The sequence below is a fragment of the Acomys russatus genome, chromosome 6, assembly GCF_903995435.1.
Source record: "Acomys russatus chromosome 6, mAcoRus1.1, whole genome shotgun sequence".
NCBI lineage: Eukaryota > Metazoa > Chordata > Mammalia > Rodentia > Muridae > Acomys > Acomys russatus.
In genome coordinates, this window is record NC_067142.1 from 75,154,637 (window position 1) to 75,179,774 (window position 25,138).

Here is a 25,138-nt window from a genome sequence, read left to right on the forward strand (position 1 = left end):
AAACAGACAAATTATATTTAGAAGAGTCATCTTTTCATTTACAGCTAGTCATCAGACACTTCAGCTATACAGGAATTTTGAATAGCACATGGCGATTGGCTGAAATGCAATTACTAGACACTAGGCATAATGAAGAACACCTCCGATTCTAATCTGTTTGCTTTGCCATTATTGGGGTTGCCTGTTGCCTGTTGGCTGTTTGGCTGTACTTCCCTTCTGCCCTCCATAAACAGTTACTCAGAAGCTTGTGAAGTTCATGGATATTCACATTATGCCTCTTTGTTAAAACTGGACTTTTCGTTTCTTAAATTCATGAGTAAAATTTTTTGATGGTCTTAAGAGAATTTTCATGATGTCTTAGTGTGATTGAGTTATTTTGGGAGTCACCAAAACTACCCCAACCCTCTAGAGTTCTCCTGGTTCTAACACTTGGTTAATCCCAAAGAGGAGAGGACTCCTTGGTGATGGCTTTTCCTTTGGGGCAAAGACACTTTGTAGTTAATATTGTTTGTCTTTATCAGATGTGATGGCAGAGCCAGAGGATAGTCCCAGATGGAGATGTGAGCTGAGTACACAGTTTCCTGGAGCCTCTAGCCTAGACTGATTTCCTTAGTAATTTAACATTTTAGATATTTCATATACCAAGTACCTTTCTTTCTTCAGCCCTTTGAATTTCACCTACATATGATTATGATTATGATTAGAAGTGAAAGTTGGACACATTGTGATTAGTAGGATATGAATAATCAGAATTTGCATTTTGTTTTTGTTTTTTGAGATTTCTGGTAATCCAAGTTGATCTCAAACTTGCTTTGTAGCTATAAGTGGTGACACACCTGAGGCTGGCCTTGGCCTTGTGATTCTTGCCTCTGCTTCCCAGCTACCCAAACTAAAGGCACACGCCACCCAGCTTTAGAAGGTGGATTTTAGATTAAGTATTAACCAATAAAATAAAACCATAAAACCATTCTCTTTTACAGGCCACTTTTTGAAGGAGATAATGACTTCTGTGTATGTCTAAAGGAATCTTTTCCTAATTTGAAAACAAGAAAATTAACAAGAGTAGAATGGGGAAAAATCAGGCGACTAATGGGAAAACCACGAAGGTAAAAATATTTTTTTTAATTAATAAATAGTTGATAGAAAAATGAAATAAAATAAATAGTTGATAGTATCATTACTACCTTGACTGTTTCTTTTCTTTTCTGTTGTTGTTTGTTTCTTTTCTTTTCTTCTTTTTGATTTTTTGAGACAGGGTTTCCCTATGTAACCTTGGCTGTCCTGGACTGGCTTTGTAGACTAGGCTGGCCTTGAACTCAACCACCTGCCTGCCTCTGCCCCTTGGGTGCTAGGATTAAAGGGGTGCACCACCATGCCTCTCTCTCTTTTTTTTTTTTTTTTTTGAGACAGTTTTCACTGTGTAGCCCTGGCTGGCCTGGAACTCACAATATAGACTATGCTGGTAGATCCACCTGCTTCTGCCATCAAAGGACTAGTACCAAAGTATAACTTTCAGAATAATTGATTACATGTTAAATATTTTAATGCTTTGTACTCTTAGAATAAAGTGTACAATTTCAGTTTTTCAGATTACATATTTTTAGCATATTACTTTTTTTTTTTTAACTTATTTTTTAAAATTTATTTGTTATTATGTATACAGTGCTCTACCTTCATGTACACCCTCAGGCCAGAAGAGGGCATCAGATTATATTACAGATGGTTGTGAGCCACCATGTGGCTGCTGGGAATTGAACTCAGGACCTCTGGAGGAGCAGACAGTGCTCTTAACCGCTGAGCCATCTCTCCAGCCCAGCATATTACTGTTTTAAAGATTTATTATTTTAATGTCTATTTTTATTTTCTTCTCCAGCCCCAGTGTTATGGTTTTAAATTACTTATGTCCTTGGCGTTCATTTCCCCTCCCAATTCTACTTACTTAACTACCTCCCTCCCTACCTACCTGGCAGAGTCTCCTGCATCATAGGCTAGCCTCAAACTGGTATCTGTGACAAAAGGTCAATCTTGAACTTCTCATCTCCTGCCTCTACCTTCTCAGTGTTGGGTCACAGGCGTGAGATGCTGTGCCTGAGATCAAATCCTCCAGGAATTAATGTGTGCTTGTCAGGAGCTCTACTAACTGAGCTACATCCCCAGTCCACCCTGCAAAAAGTTTTTACTTGTCATGGAAAATATTAAGGAAGCTATAAGGTCTTGTGTATGATTTTCACATTTATTTACTTTGTGTATAAAAGGATACTATGGTGCACATGTGAAGGTCAGGATAATATGTGGGAGTTGTTTTCAATTATCTCCTCCTACCATGTAGACCGTGGGGCTCAGACTCAGGTCGTCAGGCTTGATGGCAGCCTCCTTTACTTGCTGAGCCATCTCATCACACCCTCTTTAATATGATTTTTATTCTTTAAGAATTTCATGGGCTGGAGAGATGGCTTAGCGGTTAAGGGCACTGACTATTCTTCCAGAGGTCATGAGTTCAATTCCCAGCAACCACATGGTGGCTCACAACCACCATGATGCATACTGTTTACATAATAAATAAATCTTTAAAAAAAAAAAAGAATTTTATACATATATACAATAGCATGAAGTCTTTTTATGAAAAAAATTGTTTTTTTTTTCTTAAGGAAGTCAGGTTATAATACATATTATTAGTAAAGTAAACTTTCAGAAATACCCCAACTTCAGAACTCAGCTGAGAGCTGGAGAGATGGTCAGTGGTGACGAGCACTGCAGGAGACCCAGATTTGAACCCCAGCGCCACAGGACAGTTCATAGTCTGCAACTCCAGTCTTGAAGTATGTATGTGTACATACGTACATACATACATACATACATACATACATACATACATACGTGTACACGTATACACATATATGTTCATACATATACACACAGTTAAGGAAAAAAAATCAATTGGTGCAGGAGATGACTCAGCAAGTAAGGGCTTTGCTGCCAGTCCTGATTTCAATCCCAGAAACCCAGGAGGTGGAAGGAGAGACCAGACCTCCATAAGCTGTGCTCTGATTTCCACTTGCACACCATGCCATATTTTTGCATGCACACATACTCAGATAAATAAACGTAAATTTTTATGAAGTATCAATGGTGAAATTGCGTTTAGTTACAAAACTGTCAGGGGTAGGCATAGTGGAGCACGCCTGTAATCCCAGCACTCGGGAGGCAGAGGCAGGCGGATTGACGTGAGTTCAAGGCCAGCCTGGTCTACAAAGCAAATCTAAGACAACCAAGGCTACACAGAGAAACCCTGTCTTGAAAAACCAACCCCCTCCCCCCAAAAAAACCAAAACAAAACTATCGGAAAGGAGCTTAGTACTATTTGTTCATATAATACATATGAACAAATATGAAGAACATGTGGTCTTAGAAAGGAAGGTTCAATATCTTAACAAGTTCATTCTAAATCATGCATGTGCTTAAAGGGTGTGATAGAGTTATATAGTGGCTAGCATGAGTCACGCTTGCACAAGTTATATAGTGAGTTCCAGGCCAGCAAGGGTAACATAGTGAAAACATGTCTCCCCCCCCCCACCCCCCCAAATAGTTATTTGCTAGGGTAGAAATCAAGTAGATAAGGCCTAAAAAAAAAAAAACAAAGAAATGAAGAACAACATTCTTCAGCCGAAGAATTAAGATAGTTAAGATTGACCGCACAGGGGCTGGAGAGAGTACTCAACAGTTCCGAGCACAGGCTGCTCTTCCAGAGAACCTGAATTTGGTTTCCAGTACCACACGGTGGTGCACAGTCATCTGTAACTCATTCCAGAGATCCAGTGTCGTCTTCTGCCTTCTCAGGGACTAGGCATACATGTGGTACATAAACGTGTATACAGGTAAAACACTCAAACACATTAAATAAACATAAAAAGATTGACAGAGCCGGGTGTAGTGGTGCACACCTTTAATCCCAGCACTTGGGAGGCAGAGGCAGGTGGATCTCCGTGAGTTCAAGGCCAGCCTGGTCTACAAAGAGAGTCCAGGATAGCCAAGGCTACACAGAGAGACCCTGTCTCAAATAAATAAATAAATAAATAAATAAATAAATAAATAAAAAGATTGACAGTACAAGAACTAGAGCACAGATTATTAAGTGACTACAATTAAAACAGTGGGGTAACAGCACATGAATGGAAAGATGAATGAAAAAGAAAAGACAATTCAGTACAATCGCATAATATCTGGGAATTTAGCAGATGCTTCTCAATTACATGGAGGAGGTGGAGAATAGATTTTATCATGGAGATTTACACTATGAACAAACTAGAGAAAAATTTTAAAATGAAGATTTGCAAATATTTAAAAATTAAACAGTAGGGTGGAGAGATGGCTCAGTGATGAATAGCATTTGCTTGTCTCACAGAGGGCCCAAGTTTGACTCCAAGCACCTGCGTGATGGGTCACAACCACCTATAGCTCCTGTTCCACGGCATTTGATGCACTCTTCTCCCTCTGTAGGCGTCTGGCATACATGTAGTACATATACATACGTGTAGACAAAGCACTCACACATTAAATTTTTAAAAATGAAGCAGTGAAACTACTAGAGAAAATCCGTTTTAGATGCCAAATAATGTGTAGTTTTGTGTATTACCTAATATAGACACTGAATTGAAAAATTTTTAAGAGTTCTAGTATGTTCTAGAGTTAGGAGGGATAAGAGGAAATCTCAATAAATTTTACTTCATAAAAGTAAAGAGTTTAGAGCCGGCCGTGGTGGCGCACGCCTTTAATCCCAGCACTCGGGAGGCAGAGGCAGGCGGATCATTGTGAGTTCGAGGCCAGCCTGGTCTACAAAGTGAGTCCAGGATGGCCAAGGCTACACAGAGAAACCCTGTCTCGAAAAACCAAAAAAAAAAAAAAAAAAAAAATGCCAAAAGTATCTGAAACTTATAGACAGAGGGTAGCAGCAGATCTGTGAGGTGAGTTAACTCAGTGCTTGCTTAAGAAGAGAAGTGATAAAAGTGGAGCCACACAAGGAGGAGTAGTGGGTAAGGAAACCCTTGGGCTGTGTGCTCATTGCCTGACTGTGGTGGAAGGGCTGTGGTTTTGTCCGTTTGTTTTTGTCTTTTTATTACACTTATTTAGGTGTGGAGATGAGAACATTTTATGGGAGTTGGATATTCCTTCTACCACATGGGTGGTAGGGATCAAGTTCAGGCTTGGCGGCTAGGCAAATCGTTTTTTTTCCTCCTCATATATGTTTTCTGACATGTTTGCATGTGTGTGGAGGCATGGAGGGGAATCTTCCTCATCACTCTTTGACTTTATTCTTTCATTGTTGTTATTGTTCGAGACAAGGTGTCCGCTGTGTTGTTTGGGTGTCTTGCAACTCGCTAGTTAAACCAGGCTGGCCTGGAACTCACAGAGATCCACCTGCCTCAGCATACTAGGATTATAGGCATGCGCCGTCACATCCAGCCTCACCGTGCTCCTCGAGACTCCAGCTAGTTTGTTTTCGGGATCCTCTCAGTCTTCCTAGGCTGCGTTTGGAGGCAGGCTTCCATGCCCAACTGGCGTTTACATAAGTTCTGGGGTCCAAACTCAAGTCCTGCCTGCACAGCAAGACTGTAACTGCTGAGACAGCTCCCAGATCCTCAAAATGTATCTGATTATACACTTCAAATACAATGTACTATATTGCTGGTACACGTGTTTGAATTACAGGTGTGTACTATAATGCTAGCCTGGCCTGTCTTACTTATATGCTGTCTATAATTTATTCTAGATGTTCTTCTGCATTTTTTGAGGAAGAGAGATCAGCATTAAAACAGAAACGGCAGAAAATCAGGCTCTTACAACAAAGGAAAGTTGCAGATGTTTCGCAATTCAAAGATCTCCCAGATGAAATTCCTCTACCCCTGGTTATTGGAACCAAAGTTACAGGTAAGTGAAAACAAGCTTATTACTAGTCATTTGTGAGTTGTAGCTACGATTGCGTCTATTAGAAACTTATGAAGCATAACTCTGGTTCTACAGCAATTCATTATAGTAAAGAAATCTACTTTAAAAAAAAAGTAAACCACCAAGAGATGGCTTGGTGGTTAAAAGGACTTGCAGCTTTTGCAGAGGTTTTGGATTCAGTTCCCAGCACCTGCACAGTGGCTCACAATCTGCTTGAGGGGCATCTGATGCTGACTTCTGACCTGTGAGAGCACCAGGCATGCATGTGGTACACATATGTGCATGTAGGCGAATACTCATACACATAAAGTAAAACTAGATACCTTAAAATATATATAGTAACTCAATAATATCTACTACAGTATGAACTAAAGTAGCCAGGCATAGTAGCAAAGACCTATATTATCCCAGCTCCATGGGAAGCTGGGGGCAGCCTGGATTACCTACATAGCAGGTCCTTGCCTCAAAACACAAAAGGGCTGGAATGTAGCTTACTGGAAAGTGCTTCTCTAGCACAAGTAAGGATTTTATCCCCAGGACCACAAAAAGAAAAAAAGAAAGAAACATGTTAATAAAAAAATAAGAGTAATCTGCTATAAAGATGAAATACATGATTTACTGGACTAAGTATAGTTAATGTATGTTTAAATTTTTAAGATTATTCTCTCTTTTGCTTCTATGTCATTTGTTTCATAACCAGCCTTATTTAGTTAATTTACTAGCAACATTGTTTTAGTTATATTTGGGTCTAGAAATAATTTTTTTAAACATTTCTTTATTTATTTATACAGTATTCTGCCCACATGCCAAAAGAGGGCACCGGATCTCATTATAGATGGTTGTGGGCTACCATGTGGGTGCTGGGAGTTAAACTCAGGACCTTTGGAAGAACAGACAGTGCTCTTAACCACTAAGCCATCTCTCCAGCCCAAAATATTCCATTTCTAATAATTGAGTAAAAACAAATTATTTAGTAGGCTGTGTTCAAAAGTATGTAAGGTGGAACAGTTTGTGGTGACACACAACTGAAGTCGGAGCTATTCTAGAATCCAAGGCAGGATGACTATAGTCAGCTGTAGCTGGAGTAACAATATAGCAGTACCTGACTGCAGAAAGTTTGGCAGGTGGTGGTAACACTTTACTCCTAACACTCAGAAGGTGGAGACAGGCATATCTTGCCTTTTTTGGTTTTGGTTTGGTTTGGTTTTAGTCTTTCGAGACAGGGTTTCTCTGTGTAGCCTTGGCTGTCCTGGACTCACTTTGTAGACCAGGCTGGCCTTGAACTCACAGCGATCCACCTGCCTCTGTCTCCCGAGTGCTGGGATTAAAGGCGTGCCCACCACGCCTGGCTCATCCTTGTTTCAAAAAAAACAAAAAACAAAACAAACAAAAGAAACCTTCAAAAAAAGTTCTTTTGTAAAATACAAAATTTGTTGGTTTTATAGGTTTGATTCTGCATATCTACTTCAGTTTTAACAAAGAGGAAAGTATGAAAACTTCAAATTTAGCTGAAATTGTAACTTCGTGATAGAGCACTAGTCTAGTGTGCATAAGGCCATAGCTTCAAAGACCAGAACTGGGCATGGTGACAGGCACCTTTATTAATACTGGCAGAAGCAGGTGGATCTCTGAGTTCAAGGCCAGCCTAGTCTATAGAATGAGTTCTAGGACAGCCAAGGCCATAGAGAACTGTGTCTTAAGAAGAAAATAAAAACAAAAACAACTGCACATTTTATTATGCGTATGCATGTTTTGTCTGCATGCATGTCTGTGTCTAGTGCTGTCAAAGTCTAGAAGAGAGTGTTGAATCCTTTGAAATTAAGTTAGAGACAGTTGATAGTCGCTGTGTAGGTGTTGGGAACCAAACTTGGGTTTTCTGCAAGAGCAGCAAGTGTTCTTAGCCACTGAGCCATCTCTCCAGAGAATTTTTTTCTTCAGCAATTTTTCTATGAGCATACAATATATTTTTATTATATTCACACATGATCACTGCTCCTTCCTTGCTATATATTTTTTCCTGAGTTAGAATCATAGTCCCTAGTTAACGTATCTAGTATAATTTTTGGTTGAAAACGTGATACTATGGTAACTTTATATTGTGATTTATACAGTGTGGTTGAATTTGCTATAGTAGCTTGCCTTTGAAGTTATTGCTCTGTCCTCTCTATTTTATTTTTTTCTTTTATTATTATTCAGTGTTTATGACTATTTTGCCCATATGTGTATCTGTGTACCAAGTGTGTGCAGTGTCATCAGAGATAGAAAAGGGCATCAGATCCCCTGGAACTGGTTGGTTCTAGGATGGTTGTGAGCAGCTACATGGTGTTGGGAACCAAACTTGGGTCCTCTAGAATCAGTGCTTTTAACCATTGAGCCATCTCTTTAGTTTTGCCTCTTCTCTACTTTTTCATGCTTATTTTTAATCCTGATTCCCAAGGAGTGGCCCCTGTGTCACTTAAAAGTATGGTATCCAGGGGGCTGGAGAGATGGTTCAGAGGTTAAGAGCACCGTCTGTTCTTCCAAAGGTCCCGAGTTCAATTCCCAGGAACCACATGGTGGCTCACGACCATCTGTAATGAAATCTGGTTCCTTCTTGTGTAGGCAGGCACACATACGGGCAGAATACTGTATAAATAATAAATGAATGTTTTCTTTCTTTCTTTCTTTCTTTTTTCTTTTGTTTTTTTTGAGATGGTTTCTCTTTGTAGCCTCGGCTGTCCTGGACTCGTTTTGTAGACCAGGCTGGCCTCGAACTCACAGCAATCCACCTGTCTCTGCCTCCTGAGTGCTGAGATTAATGGCCACTGCACCCAGCTAATACACACACACACACACACACACACACACACACACACACACACACACACACACACACACACACACATTTAGAGTCATCATTTCAGGGCTGGAGAGATGGCTCTGTTGTGGTTAGATTATCAGTATTGCCTAATAATTACCACTTGTTGTTAATTTACCAGTATGGCCTAATAATGTTTATTATCAGGCCTGTACTTATTATTAAGACAGTATTTTCTAACCCGCTAACATTCAATCAAGACACAGACACGTGTTGTATTTTATAATAGCCTTAGTTAACCCGGGGCAGGACAGATACTAATCCTCTAAACTACTTCCCGTGCCATCTGCTTCTAATAATTTCTGTCAAGCTATCTCTCATCCATAATCCCAAATACTTGCTAATGTTCTTCATCTGAGCCAAATCCTCTATCCATGCCAGCCATGTGCTTCTCCACCTAACCCATGGTGGCCTTCTTTCTTCTCCTCCCCTCTCCTTGAGTCTCTCTTCTTCCCAAGTGGCTCCGTGGCTAAGAGCACTCGCTGCTCTTCTGAGGGTCCTGAGTTCTATTCCCAGCACCCACATGGCAGCTCACAACTGTCTGATGCTGTCTTCTGTTGTGCAAATGTACATGCAGACAAATTCCCCCGCATACATAAAATAAATAAATAAATAAATCTTAAAAAAAAAAAAGTCATCATTTTAGCCAGGCGTGAAGGTGGATACCTTTACCCCTAGTACTCAGGAGACAGAGGCAAGTGGATCACTGTGAGTTCAAGGCCAGCCTGCTCTACAAAGTCCAGCGCAGCCAAAGCTACAGAGAGAACCCTGTCTTGGGGTGGAGGGAAGAATTATCATTTCAATTTGTTTTGTTTAAAAAACTTTGTTAATTCTTTAAACCTAAAAAATAAAGTAGTACACAGTCATTTTAAAACTAGTAGACAGTGACATTATGCTTCTATGGCTTAAACTACATGCTTACAACAGTTTTATTTGACAATTCTTTGCATGTCCTAAATATGATAATGCCTATTTTTTTTCTCAGCACGATTACGTGGCGTTCATGATGGTCTGTTTACTGGTCAGATAGATGCTGTGGATACTCTTAATGCTACTTACAGAGTAACTTTCGATAGGACAGGGCTGGGGACGCACACCATTCCTGACTATGAAGTCCTTGTGAGTAATATTTTATTAAGCTTAATTAAAGTGTTTTATAGTATATTTTTGTTTTGTGCCTTTTAATTATTTTAGCATTTTCTAATAAATTGCCTTTTGTCAGAGAATCAAGGTTACAAGTCAAATAATAGACTTAGGATTTTCTAACCTTGTATACTAGATCCCTGGAGAAGAACTGTACTTTAAATCTCATTTGCAAAAGCTAGGATCCCTCCCTTGTGCTTTGTCCACACAGCAATTTACTGTAAAAGAATGATTGTTTCTGACTAGATAATCTTAGAATCTATACATTTTCATTCTAGCCATTAGATTAAGGTATATAATCAGTCCTAAATTTAAAATATGAGGTAACTTCTTAGGCTTTCAGTATTTTTCTGTTTTATTCTCACATTATGTAGAATCAGAACCTTCACTTTTTAAAATTATTTGGTTTTTTTGTTTTGGAGACAGGGTTTCTCTGTGTAGCCTTGGCTGTTCTGGAACTCACTGTGCAGACCAGGCTGGCCTCGAACTCACAGAGATCGCCTGCCTCTGCCTCCCAAGTGTTGGGATTACAGGCACGTGCACCACGGCCCAGCTTTATATTACATTTTCATTCAGTATGTCTGGGGGGCGGCCGATGGCTCGTGCTCACATACAGCACAACACTTGTTTGGGGGTCAGAGTCCAACTTGTAGATGTCAGTTCTCTCCTCTCCCCGTGAGACTCCCAGGAATTTAACTCAGGTCTTCAGGAATTGTGGCAGGTGCCTGTACCCACTTAGTGGCCCAGTACCTTTGCTTTTTGCATGATACAGTTGCCACAGTATTCATTAGCTTATTCAAGACTCTAATTCTTGGGGGTTTTTGTTTGTCAGTCAAACATATTATAATCTAGGTCTAATACACATTAGCCTGCCAAAGCACTTATCAGTCTTGATTTTGGTGGAAGTTATGCATGCATTTACAGGTGTGTTTTGTGCATGTGCACACGTGTGTTAGTGTTCACATTCGTGAGTGTACTTTGGATTTGGATTGAACCCAGGGCCTAGTGATCACTGAACCTCTGAGCTTCATTCTCTGCTTTACATGCCTTTTTAATAAGTGAGTAAAATAACTGTGCTGTCCTATAGACTGGAGAGTGCTAAATAAATAATTTAAACTATAACTGCAATCTGGATGGTGAGATGCTATATTTCAAGTTGATATACAATAATGCTACAATGCTTACAAATTCTATATTCTCTTTTTTCAAAGAGCAACGAGCCTCATGAGACAATGCCAATTGCTGCCTTTGGACAAAAACAGCGGCCTTCTCGGTTTTTTATGACCCCTCCACGGTTACATTATACCCCTCCTCTCCAGTCACCAATTACAGTAAGTAGTCTAGAAATGCCCTCATAACGTAACTGTTGTGAACGTAAACAGCTCTCATGAAGCACACATTACAACTGCTTCAGGACTATATTACCTATATTATTTTGAACTGATTGTGGCAGATATTAAAATAAGTAAATAGTTGCTCCAATTCTGGAAATATTTTGTTACTGGATTTTAATGTACTTTTAATTAAGCAGAACTTTCACTTCATCTAAAGATTCTGTCAGTGACTAGATGATTCTCTGTCCCTCAGGATAGTGACCCTTTACTAGGACAGTCGCCTTGGAGGAGCAGAATTTCTGGCTCTGACACAGAGACGTTAGGAGGCTTCCCAGTAGAGTTCCTTATCCAGGTGGTGAGTTGTTCTGCATGCTTTTGATGCTTGGGACTGAATGTCTTCAGCGTTGTGAAAGGTGGAGTCTTTCTGTGGGTCAACAACCATTTTTACATATTATCCTTTCAACCATTGTGTAGGTTTTCAGGCCAAAAATGACTCGAGGTCTTTCTTGTTTTGTTTCTTTTTTAGATGAGAAACTACTGCTTACTTACTAAGTACTTAGGGATTAGACACTAAGAAATCTAAATCTAAATTAAAGGATAGGAGCATTGGGGCGGGAGAGATGGCTCAGAGGTTAAGAGCATTGGCTACTCTTCCAGAGGTCCTCAGTTCAATTCCCAGCAACCACATGGTGGCTCATAACCATCTATAATGAGATCTGGTGCCCTCTTCTGGCCGGCAGGTATACATGCAGGTAGAGTACTGTATACATAATAATAAATAAATATTTAAAAAAAAAGAATAGAAGCATTATAATAACAGTCTTTTGGGGGGGGAAACAGTTACTGGGGGTTTTGTTTGTTTGTTTGTTTTTGAAATAGTATCTCACTATGTAGCCCTGGCTGTCCTGGACTCTGTAGGCCGACGTGGCCTGGAACTCACCTGCCTCTGCCTCTGTGTGCTAGGATTGAACATGTGTCAACTATGCTGGGTTTGAGCAGTTGGTTTTGAAAATTAAATTAAATAAAGTCACATCAGTGAAGCAAACCTGGGAAGCTGAGAGGGGGACTTATAACTTCAAAGCCAGCTGAAGCTAAAAGCTAGACTCTTGACTCTTACAGAAACAAAAGAGAGATTACACAGTTTGACTAAATCATGGGCTAATATTGTTTTTAGGGTTTTTTTGTTGTTGTTTTTTATTTTTGCTTTTTAGAGACAAGGTTTCTCTGTGTAGCCTTGGCTATTCTGGACTTGTTTTGTAGACTAGGCTGGCCTTGAATTCAGAGATCCATCTGCCTCTGCCTCCCAAGTGCTGGGTTTAAAGGTGTGTGCTACCATGCCAGCTTTTTTTGAATATTTTTTTCCTTTTTTGAAAATAATATTTCAGCCGGGCGTGGTGGCGCACGCCTTTAATCCCAGCACTCAGGAGGCAGAGGCAGGTGGATCGCTGTGAGTTCGAGGCCAGCCTGGTCTACAAGTGAGTCCAGGATGGCCAAGGCTACACAGAGAAACCCTGTCTCGAAAAACCAAAAAAAAAAAAAAAAAGAAAGAAAGAAAATAATATTTCAATCTTTAAAAAAAATTTTTTTTGCGTGGAGGTGGTGGCAACTCTCTTTGTAGACCAGGCTGGCCTCCAACTCATAGCAATCCACCTGCCTCTGCCTTCCGAGTGCTGGGATTAAAGCCATTCACCCCCACGCCCAATTTTTAAAAATTGCTATTGTTATCACCCACTACTTGGTATACTGCTACTTGTATGTGGCTCTAGGGCTGACCACTTGGTATGGGACAGCCACCCATTGCTGTACTAGTGTCTTGAGGAAGTGTTTCTCCCACTCTCAGCATGCCTGAGTTGCCTGTAGTCCTTTGCTCCACATTAGCATGTCTGATGCTGTTGCCCTTGTTCAGGTCTAATTTAGGTAGCTATGTTGTTGAGACTTCCTGGGGAAAGCTTCCCTGGCGTTGCTAGGCTGCACAGTCTCACAGCAAACTTCCTGTTCCTCTGTCTCCACAGTCTCCGCCCTCTTGCAGTCATCCCTGAACATTAGGTACAAGAGTTGTGTTGTTGATGTGCCAGTCGGGACTGAACCTCCCAGCTGTGTGTTAATCAGTTGTGCTTTTCTGTGAGGAGTGAGAACTACAGCCTTGGGCATAAGAATGAATATTTAGAGTGTAGTTAGTGATTAGGCTGGGTTAGTAAAATGATGTAGGTTCCCCTTCAAGATCCATGACTTTACTAGTCCTAAAATAGTCTTTATTTATAAAAACATTGATAATCCATTAAAATATTCAGTGTTTATACTCTAAGCTAATATTTCAGTGAAGTTTTATATGTATATGTTTTATTAATTGGATATTAAATAATTAGTTTTGCAATATGCCTTTTGGCTTCCAAAGTAGATAAGCTACTTTTATATGATAGGTTCAAATATGTAAAGAGTCAACACTTGTCCCTTGCAACAGTCCTTGAGAGAAATACCCAGGGAGAACAGTAAGCCAAGAGACCCTCAGGTGTGCGTTGTCCTGTTGTCTGCTGTACTGATATCTTTATTGGTGCTATATACTTGATCTTTGCGGGTGCTTTTTTGGGGGGGATGTTGGGGAGCAGTTTAAGTTCATAGCAAAATAAAGAGGACAATAAAGATATTTCACATAAACCCCCTGCCTTACACATGTATAATGTCCTTCACCAGAGTGGCGCACTTGTTACAGTTAGTGAGCCTATCGTGTTATGAGAGTCACCTAAAAGCTATACTATAGTGAGGTTCACTCCTGGGGTTGAGCACTGTCAAAAGTGCTAACTGCTGCCCTCTGCCTAGTTTCTCTGTATTTAAAAAAAAAAAAAAAAGGAAAAAAGGAAACAAATTAATAAAGGAAAATAGGTTTATTTATACTTTCGGCAAACTGGACAATATTCCTAGTTTCTTCTTGCCCTTCCAGAAGCAGTGTTACAGTTCTGTAGAAAGATGGAACTAAAGCCAGGGGAAATGTGTGTGGTGATGTAACTGTGTCAGAGTTCCTCCTGCCTGGCCTATTGGCAGCAGGTCTTGTAGGCTTTTCCTTTCTCCAGCGTGCTGATTGCTGGGGAAGTTGATTCTTCACTCTTTTGTGTCTCTAGTTGAGTAGTCTGGTAGGCAAAGGTGGAGACAAGTATCTCCTGTAGAGTATTTGAAACCGCCAAGGATTCACCTCCTGGGCCTCAGCATAGAACACTGTGGTAACTCCCTCTCCCCGCCTTTTTTGTTTTAATTTTCAAGAGGGTTTCTCTGTGTAGCCCTAGCTCTCCTAGAACTCACTCTGTAGACCAGGCTGGCCTTGAACTCACAGAGATCCTGCTTTTGCCTCCCTGTGTGCTGGAATTAAAGGCATGCACCACTACTGCCTGGCTTCTCTCTCCCCTTTTATCAACTTTAACTGTTGTCCTTTTTTTAATGCTGGGATTGTGATAAATTTTCCTGAGATGTGTCTATGCCTGAAAGAAATCATGAGCATAATGTGAATTTGTTTCTCTGTGTCTTCTCATGGCTTGACATCTCACCTTTCAGCACTTAGGATGGATGTGCTACCATCTTAGTATTCATTCACTCAATAAAACATCTTGACTGCTTCGAGGTTTGTCTATTGTAAATTCAGATTCTGTCCTAAAGGTCTATGTACAGGTTTTTGTGTAGCCCTGTAAGTTGTTAATGGTATCTAAAGTTTTTGGTTTGTTTTTGTTTTTTTGCTTGGTTTTATTTGTTTTGAGATGAGGTCAACAGAAATTCTAGGCTGGAATTTGCCATATAGCCAAGGATGACCTTGATGTTCCTGTGTCCACTTCCCGAGTGCTGAGATTGCAGGCTACAGTGCCTGATGTACGTGCTGTTGGGAAGTTAGCCCAGGCCTTCATGAGGACTAAGGCAGCACTTTAGCACTGAGCAGCAAGCCCAGCTCCTTCACAGTTTTGTGTTTTGTTGATAGGTCTGACATTTCATTTGTTGGCTGTCACCAAGTTACTCACTCATTCATTAATATTGCAAACCTGGGGTCTAGAGATGCATGTGGCAGAGCTCATCCATGTTTTGTATTACCATTTTGTGTTATTATTCATGGGCTTTACTCATGGAGAAGGCTCATGTGCCATGATGTGCACTTAGGAGCCAGAAGACAACGCTAAAGAGTTGGTTCTTTGCCGGGCAGTGGTGGACGTGCCTCTAATCCCAGCGCTCAGGAGGCAGGTGGATTGCTGTAAGTTCGAGGCCAGCCTGGTCTACAAAGTGAATCTAGGACAGCCAAGGATACACAGAGAAACCCTGTCTCAACCCCACCCCCCAAAAGTTTTCTTTCATAGGGTGTGTTTTGAGTCAGGGTCTCATTGTGTAGACTAGGCTGGCTTGGAACCTGCTATGTAGCCTCACATGGCCTCAGACTTGTGCTCCTCTTGCTTGAGTATACTGTGTGCTGAGATTGTTCGCTTTGTGCTGAGTTTGCAGGATCGATGCTTATTATTCACATGTATTTTTAAAAAATGCTTTGTCATATTTATTTTGAGGCATTAAAATGTACCATTAGAATGGCTCAGTGAAAACTGGAAATCTGACATATCTAAATCTCTCTATTTATTCCAAAACATTTTTTTTTACAGACTAAGTTATCAAAAATTCTCATGATTAAAAAAGAGCATATCAAGAAATTAAGGGAAATGAACACAGAAGCAGAAAAGCTGGTAAGGATTTAAAGATTTCCCTTTGTTTACTTACCTGTCTAATTAAAAACTGAGACTTGTTTTTGTTTTGAGCCCAGTCTTGCTGTGTCTCTGGCTGCCCTGAAATGTCCTGTGTAGACCAGGCTGGCTTCCTACTTCTGGCAGTCCTCCTACGTTTGCCTCCTGGTGCTGGTACTGCAGGCCTGTGCCACCTCACCTGGCTTGCAGTATGACTTTATGTCATGATTTGATCTCACTTAGTCAGATAAGGCCAAAAAATTGAGTCACTTTATTTGTAGGAAAGAATCAGTGGACGTGTTGGGTTTTTGGAGATTCATGTTATTTATGTGTCCATGTCTGTGTGAAGCTGTGCCATATACATACAGACATACAGATAGCCCTTGAGCCTAGGACAGGTCAGGTCTCCTGGAGCTGCAATTACAGGTAGTTGTAAGCTGCCCAGCATAGGCTCCACTTTATGATTGTGCCACAATTTATCCATTCATTCATAGATGAGCATTTGGAATTTTTCCAATTTTTCATTTCTCTAAAATTGCTGTGAACATTTGTATCGTAATCTCTGCATAGACCGCTGTTTATTTCTCTTTGCATCTTTATGATGGGTGAGCAGATAGCTTTTTGCAAACTTGTGTTCTTACACAAGTATGTTTACTATGCAGTAATCTATTAAATTATATATGTTTGCACAATTTTTTTTATTAAAAACTTCAGTTGAGGCCAGGCACAGTGGCACACACCTTTAATCCCAGTGCTTGGGAGGCAGAGGCAGATGGATCACTGTGAGTTCGAGGCCAGCCTGGTCTACAAAGTGAGTCCAGGACAGCCAAGGCTAATACAGAGAGACCCTGACTCGGGGTGGGGGGACCTTCAGTTAAAATAAAAATGTTAAAAACAAGATGATAACTGCTGGGCAAGGTAGCACATTCCTTTAATTCTAGCACTCAGGAGACAGGGCAGGCAGATTGGAGTTCAAGGCCAGCCTAGTGTACATAGCATATTCTAGGTCAGCCAGGGTTACACAGTGAGACTCTGTATCAAAAACAGAACAAAACTAGTGTCCTCCCTAGAGCGGGGATCGAATCCAGGCCGTCTATATGCTAGCCAGCACTCTGATGTCAAGCTGTACTCCAGCCTCTTGACATTAAATTTTCTGTGTTGTGGATGGGTTATTATTCTCTAGAAGGCCTCTCTCCCCCAGCTAGTTCCCAGATGATCAAGACAGAGACCCTTTAGATTTACAAAAGGTTAAGTCACCATAACTAGGCAGATCTCAACCCTTTAAGCTATTTTTCTAATTCCCAGCTACACACCCCAAGTTACTTGCTGTAATTGTTCCTGCCTGGGCTGCCCTAAGCCATGTGCTCATCTTGACTTCTTTCTTTCCAGCTTCTCTTGCTTCTCTCTTCACTTTGTGGTCCCCATCTGACTCCAACTTCTAGAACCTAAGATCCACCTCCTTCCCTCTCGCCTGGTTATAGGGTGTCAGCAACTCTAACCAGTCAGAGAACAGGGGGACAGAGCACATACAGCGTCACTTGGTGCCGTGGGAATGTGCTCGTCTGGACAGCAACCAGATCTTGGGGGCCAGTGTTTAGCATTAGGGTACACAGCACCAGACCAACCCTCAACATTTCTAGCATGAAGTCATGCCTGTATGATTTCATTCTAGCATTTAGGAAGTTCATACATAGCCTGAGAGCTAATTCTTTCATTCACTTAGCCTGTTAGTTGACATGTTACTTTATAGTGTTGCCCCTTATTCCTCTGGTACCCTCTTCTGGCTCCCATGGGGACTGCCACATGTGGCGCAGAGCCATACTTGCAGTCAAAACACTCACACACACCAGCCGCGGTAGTGCATGCTGTAATACCAGCACTCAGGGGGTAAGGCAGAGCTCTGTGAGTTTGAGGCCAGCTTGGTCTACAAAAAAAAAAAAAAGAAGAAGAAGAAAAGAAAAAAGAAAACACCCATACACATAAAAACAAAAATCTCAGAAGAACGACCACATAATTCTCCATTAACAAGTGTGTGAGGAAGTATTCATATTCTTCAGTGAGAAGATAAGCTACTGGTCTTCCTAGAAGGCAACTTGCCATATCAATAACCAGAAACCTATTTCTAGATTATCTGTATTAGTACTTTTCTGTGATAAACATCTTGGCCAAGGTCACTTCCAGAAGAATGAGTTTGTCTGGGCATATGGCTCTGGAGAAGTAAGAGTCCATCTTGTGGGCTGGCGCAGGAAGCTGAGAACTCACATCCTCAACCATAAGCACAAAGTAGAGAAAGCTAACTAACTTCAAGTGCGCGGAGTCTTGAAACTCAGATCCTACCTGCAGTGTCGTATTTTCCATCAAGACTGTACCTCCTAAACTTCCCTAGTCAGTGCCACCAAATTCTCAAACATCTGAGCTCATGGGGGCATTGTCGGTCAAACTACTATAGGCTACTCTCTCCACCCACACTGGCTTGTGGCCATACCAATACAAAATTCATTTAGACTAACTTGAAAAGTCCCCATAGCCTTTCACAGTCTCAACACTTTCAGATGTCCAAAGTTTCTTTTGAAACTCAAGCCAATCCCTTAATTGTAACCTCCTGTAAAATCAAAGAGCAAATTACCTACCATTTCTATCAGGGCGTAGTGTGGAAATACTGGACCCAAAGCAAGACTGGAACCCAGAGGTTAAATACCAAATCCTGGAGCTTCATCGCTGATGTCACAGGGCGTTTGCTTCATCTAAGTTCTCTGTGTATAAAATCTCCACTGAAAGAAGTAAGTGTGGGCTAGAGAGATGCTTGTGCAGAGAGCCAGGGTGCAGTTCTTGGCATTTACCCTGAGCACCTCACAGCCGCCTGTAACCCCAGCTCCAGGGCATCCTGTACTTCTGACCTCCACGGGCATTGCTATTTGCATATACATACATGCACTCATACAATGTTAAACAATCCAATAAATATATATATAAAAAGAGTGAATAGCAGATATCATACATTCCTAAAAATAAGGACACTCTCCTAATCACATTAACCCTGCTTTCACACAAGAACAGCATCATTGACTGTAGGCTAGTGTACATGGCCTGTTGGCTGTTTTAGAAATTGCATTGTTAACAAGACAAAACCTGATGACGATCTCTTTTCTCCTTAGAAGTCATATTCCATGCCCATTGGCATTGAATTTCAACGAAGATATGCAACAATTGTTCTAGAGCTTGAGCAGTTGAACAAGGACCTAAACAAAGTTTTGCATAAAGTTCAGCAGTATTGCTATGAGGTAAGTGGTTTCTATTGCTTTCTTACTTTGCTTTTTGAGACAAGATCTCAATTTGTAGCTGTGGATGACCTGGAACTTACTGTGCAGACCAGGCTGGCCTCCAACTCAGAGATCCTCCTGCCTCTGCCTAATGAGTGCTGAGTGCTGGGATTAAAGGCATGCACCAAAAAGAGTGTTTTATACACAGTAAATCACAAATGCCCTTGGGTCTACACGAAGACTGATGTATAAGCCCCATCTTTATGTGCTTGGGTTTTTGTTTGTTTTTTTTTTTTGTTTTTTGTTTGTTTGTTTGAGACAAGGTTTCTTTGTGTAGTCATGGCTGTCCTAGACTCACTTTGTAGACCAGACTGGCCTCGAACTCACAGCAATCCACCTGCCTCTGCCTCCCAAGTGCTGGGATTAAAGGCGCACGCCACCACGCCTGGCGTTTATGCGCTATTTTGCTACGGAAGTCTCTTAAACCCTGTAGGCTATGCTTTTTCTGGATAGACACTAGTCAGGACAGCAAACATATTTGCTAGAACAAGTCACTGATAGGCAGGTAGCAGACAAGAACCAGGAGAGCAGAGATAAATAATGGCCTCAAATGCAGAGATCCACCTGCCTCTGCTCCTCAGTGCTGGGATAAAGGTTTGCACCACCACCATGCAGCAATTCCTTGGCTTTAATGACACAGCACTGCTCTACAGCCTAGGCTGGTCTTCTGCTTCCTAAGTGCTTTTAGGTGTGTGCCAGTGTGCTGAGTTGCATCATTATTTATCACATAAGTTGTGATGGGCTTCTTTCTTACTCAAGTGAAATGAGTTGATTTCCACAAAGCTCTTTGAAGTACAGCATGGATTTAAAGAAATAATAACCCTGGGGGCTATGATTGGGTAGTTTTATTTCTTAAAATACACAGATAGGTAAACACATACTAGAAAGTTTATTCCCCATTACTACCCAGAATCAGAAACTGGATATCTAAGTAGATAAAATTTAAAAATCAGAACCTTGGAGCTGCAGTAATGGGTTCAACAGTTAAAAGTATTAGCTGCTCTTCAAGAGGTCCCAGGTGTGACTTCCAGCAGCCCCTTGGTGGTTCACAACCATCTATAACTTGGAGAGTTCCAATGCCCTCTTCTGTACCAAGCACACATGTAGCTAAAATATGCACATAAATTACAGTAGTAAAATAATTTTTAAAAATCAGAAACTGAGGGGGCTGGAGAGATGGCTCAGAGGTTAAGGCTGCTCTTCCAAAGATCTTGAGTTCAATTCTCAGCAACCACATGGTGGCTCACAGCCATCTGTAATGAGATCTGGTGCCCTCCTCTGGCCTGCAAGTGTTACATGCATACAGAGCACTGTATACATAATAATAAATAAATTTAAAAAAAAAAAATCAGAAACTGCAGCCAGGCGTGGTGGTGCATGCCTTTAATCCCAGCACTTGGGAGGCAGGGCCAGGCAGATCACTGTGAGTTTGAAGCCAGCCTGGTCTACAGAGTGTGTCCAGGACGGTCAAGGCTACACTGAGGGACCCTGTCTGGGGGGGGGGGGATCAGAAACTGCAAATACATAAATACTAGAACGGATAAACAAATGTCCTGGCAGTATACAGTGTACTGCTACCTGCAATGAGAATTAAAGAATTCTGTGGAACTCTGAAAACACAGTCAGACATAAAAAACTAAGAATTGTATGATTCCATTTGCAGAGGTCAGACACCAGCACAAGCCAGCTATGAGGCTGTAGACAGGCTGGCACTGCCCTCTACAAGGCAGCCCTGAAGCCACTGACTTCTTGGGCATGTTTTAACTTGTAAAAATTCATTAGCTTTTGTTTTATGATATGATACTTTTGTGTATTTATATATGCTTCAGCTAAGAACTTTTGTTGTTGTTGTTTTCTAGACAGGGTTTCTCTGTGTAGCCTTGACTGTCCTGGAACTTGCTCTAGACCAGGCTGGCCTCAAACTGAAAGAGATCTGCCTGCCTCTAGCTCTCAAGTGCTGGGATTAAAAGTGTGTGCCACCACCACCCAGCAGCTAAAAACTTTTTAAGGTGTTAAGAGAAGAGGCAGCATTAGTGGCTGCAAACATTTTGTTGTTGTTTTGTTTTTTGGTTGTTTTGTTTTGTTTTGAGATAGGGTTTCTCTTGTAGTCCTGGCTGTCCTGGACTGGCTTTGTAGACCAGGCTAGCCTCGAACTCACAGTGATCCACCTGCCTCTGCCTCCTGAGTGCTGGGATTAAAGGTGTGTGCCACCACACCTGGCAGCTGCAAACATTTTTTAAAAACACTTAAAGTCCAACTCTTAGAAAGTTAACCAGATAACTTATGAAACTCTGCACACAGTGCTGTGGTGCTATGGAGTGTTGACTGGGTGGTTAAGAGCACTTACTGCTCTTGTGGAGGATCTAGGTCCATTCCCAACACCACATGGTGACTCACAAACATCTGTAATGGATCCAATGTTCTCTCCTGATCTCCACGGTTACCAGACATACACATAGCACACAGAGAGACAGAGAGAAATGAGGCATCTTCTTGATATAAAGTAATTTTCAGGATATTTTAGTTTTATCAAAATTGTTTGTATGCATGCATGTATGCATGTGTACATACAGGGCCACATGCCATGGTATATACATGTGGAAGTTAGGGTATGACTGCCCAACTCTTTCCTTTTACCATGGGTTCTGGCATTGAGCTCAGGTCATCAGGGCTTGAGAGGCAACCGCTTTCATCTGCTGAGCCTCCAAGATTTATTGTTAAGTTAAAAAAAAGAAAGTAAGGCACACAAGCTAGGTGTGGTGACACATCCCTGCTGTCAAGAAGACTGATGATGATGAGCCCAGGGCTTCGAGGCCAACCTGGGTAACATAGTGAGCATAATGAGAGGTCTTTTCAATAAACAAGCTGTGTGTGTTGGAGGCAGATTTTGTGGGGCAGGCATGGTTCATTTTTACCTGCTTACTGTCCTTTCTACAGAAAGGATAAAGCCATAGACTAGTTTAAGTGCTGGATAGTATTGGAGAGGCAAGAATAATAGCATGTACTTGAATGTTTGTTTTCCAATAAATATAAGTAAACTATGATTGGGGTACAGCTCAGTATTAGAATGCTTGCGTAGCTTGCTCAAGGCCCCCAGTTTTGATCCACTGCACCGCAAAGCCAGGGCAGAGCAAAACAGGCTGGGGATGCTCCTCTGGTCCTTACTGCACAGGGTAAGGACCTGTGTCGGTCCCCAGCACCATGTGTTATTTCAGTGCTTGGGAAGCAGAAACAGGTGGGTGCCTGGGGCACTCCGGCCAGCCCGGCTCCATTTATACACACACACAGAGTAAAGTCTGAAGAGAAAAACAGGTTAAGTACAAGTACACTCTGAAGGAGAATAAAGACGAGATGAGCCTGGTGTACTGCAGTAAACACAAACAACACTGAAGAGGGCAGATACTAACCCAGAGGGCAGAGGCTGAGTGCTTTCACCAGTTCTCACAGTGGGACAACGTAGTAGTCCTGAAACGTCTGTGTATTCTAGGGCTGAGCAAATGAGTATATTGGGAATAATGGGAGCCAGGTTTCTCACTGCAGGAGGATGGCATTGTGAGGAGAGAAAATAGATCCTAAGGTGTTAGACTGGCACAGGAAGCCAGTATGGATTCCCAACTGATTTGTTTCCAGCATTATCTCCAAGAGGAAATAGGGATTCTTGAAGCGAGTCTTCTCAGGACCTAGGGACCTAGGGCAGAAAGAGCAGAAGATGAATAGAACCATGTCACTATGCCAGGAAAATGTACCCCAAACTATGTGGACATTTAAAAAGGACGACACCAGAGTTCTGCTGGCCAAACCTGAGTTTCAGAATAAAGAGCTTAGACTCTGTAGATTAAAAGAATCAACACATTCTGATAGTCATTCATTTTTAAGAGAAAGTTCTTTTAAAATGCCAACTTGAGGGCTAGAGAGATGGCTCAGTGGTTAAGAGCACTGTCTGCTCTTTTAAAGGACCCGGGTTCAATTCCCAGCACCCCATGGCAGCTTACAACTGTCTGTGACTTCAGTTCCAGGTGATCTGACACCCTCACACTAATGCATGTAAAATTACAGAAAGTATTTAAAATGTCAACTTGAGCTGAGGAAATGGTTCAGTTAAAGGGCCTGACACTCAAGCATGAGGAGTTCAAGTCCTCAATCCCTACTTAAAAGCCAGTTGCAGTGTACAAACCTTACTGGCAGGTTGGGGAAGTGAACACAGAGCCAGGTGACCCTGAAGCTCATTGGTATTGGTCAGCCAGCCTGGCCACACTGATGAGCTTTGGGTTTAATCAGATACTTTGTCTCAACAAATAAAGATAGAGAATAAGCAAGAAAGACACAGGGCTGAAGATAGGGCTCGGTGGTTAAAAACACTTGCTGCTCTTGCAGAGGACCTGGGTTCAGTTCCCAGCACCCAATTCAGCAGCTCACAACTGCCTGTTACTCCAGTTCCAGGGGATCTGATGCCTCTGGCCTCTTTGGGCACCGTATGTACATGGTGCATATAACACACACACACACACACACACACACACACACACACACACACACACACACACGTGCGCGCACACACTCACTTTCAGGAGGTAATGACAACAGTATATTTAAAAATAATGTATGTAACATTTGACAACCACCATAGTAATGACTGATACAAACATTGGACATCATTGGATGTTCAAACTGGTAAGGAAAAGTGTGTGCCAAACAGGAGCTTTATGTAGCCTCAGAGTCTTTCCTTGAACACTAATTACAAAGGGGAGATCTTTACTATGTGGACATGTGGCAAATACTTCACTATTTAACACAGCAGAAAAACACATCTCACTGGTAATGAGAGAGATGAACACTGGGCACCTTCTAGTAATGACATATGGAGAAGGACTCTGCAAAAATGTACAAGTTCAGTCTAATGAGAACAGCTGACAGAGCCTACATGGAGGGATATTGCCCAGGCCCCACGTGCTAAAGGAGCAAACGGAGAACAGATTCCCCCAGTTGTCCCTTGACCTCCAAACGTACGCCATGGCACATCTGTGCCCACACATAGTGTTACCAGACTGCAGCTCATGTTTTACTCCTCTGTGTTCAGCTTGCCCCAGACCAGGGTCTCCAGCCTGCTGATCAGCCAACAGACATGAGACGGAGGTGTGAGGAAGAGGCCCAGGAAATTGTCCGGCAAGCCAACCTCTCCTCAGGACAGCCCTGTGTTGAAAATGAAAATCTGACAGACTTAATTGCCAGGCTCACTGCAATTTTATTACAAATTAAGGTAAATTTCAGAGACGACAGCTTCATTTTTTTAATACTAAGGAAACTGTATTAATTTGTCTTTATTTATGTCTATATTTAAGCTAAAATTTTAATTAAATTTTGAAACTTTTTTTCTTTTTAGTGTCTAGCAGAGGGAGGAGACCTGAATTCCTTTGAATTCAAATCACTCACAGATTCATTAAATGACATCAAGAATACAATAGATGCTTCTAATATCAGGTAACTCATAGGCATACGATAATCATTTCATGTTAAAGTTGTGCTGATTCTTGGTGGAAGCTTTAAGAATTTTGCTTATTTGTAAAGTATTTATGTATTTGTTTATCCTTTAAATATATTTAAAAGAGCTTTTCATGCTGGACGTGGTGGCATGCCTTTAATCCCAGCATTTGGGAGGCAAAGACAGGAGGATTGTTGTGAGTTCCACGACAGCCTGATCTACAAAGCAAGTCCAGGACAGCCAAGGCTGCACAGAGAAACCCTGTCTCGAAAAAACCAAAATAAATAAATAAATTGTAGGCGTCACCTTTTCCAAACCTACTTTATTTGGGGTTCTTTAAATGCTTATACCTCCCTTCCAAC

At 41.4% G+C, this 25,138-nt stretch overlaps 1 protein-coding gene across 1 annotated transcript in view; it reads left to right on the forward strand.

Moving 5' to 3' along the window:
• Positions 1-25,138, forward strand: part of Lin9 (lin-9 DREAM MuvB core complex component) — a 48,452-nt gene that overhangs the window by 20,767 nt on the left and 2,547 nt on the right. Inside the window, exons 6-14 of the mRNA XM_051148019.1 lie at positions 981-1,106; positions 5,768-5,925; positions 9,786-9,919; positions 11,155-11,274; positions 11,531-11,632; positions 15,900-15,980; positions 19,133-19,258; positions 24,375-24,554; positions 24,678-24,775. Coding sequence (XP_051003976.1) covers positions 981-1,106; positions 5,768-5,925; positions 9,786-9,919; positions 11,155-11,274; positions 11,531-11,632; positions 15,900-15,980; positions 19,133-19,258; positions 24,375-24,554; positions 24,678-24,775 — 1,125 coding nt within the window. The remainder of the gene's footprint in view (positions 1-980; positions 1,107-5,767; positions 5,926-9,785; positions 9,920-11,154; positions 11,275-11,530; positions 11,633-15,899; positions 15,981-19,132; positions 19,259-24,374; positions 24,555-24,677; positions 24,776-25,138) is intronic.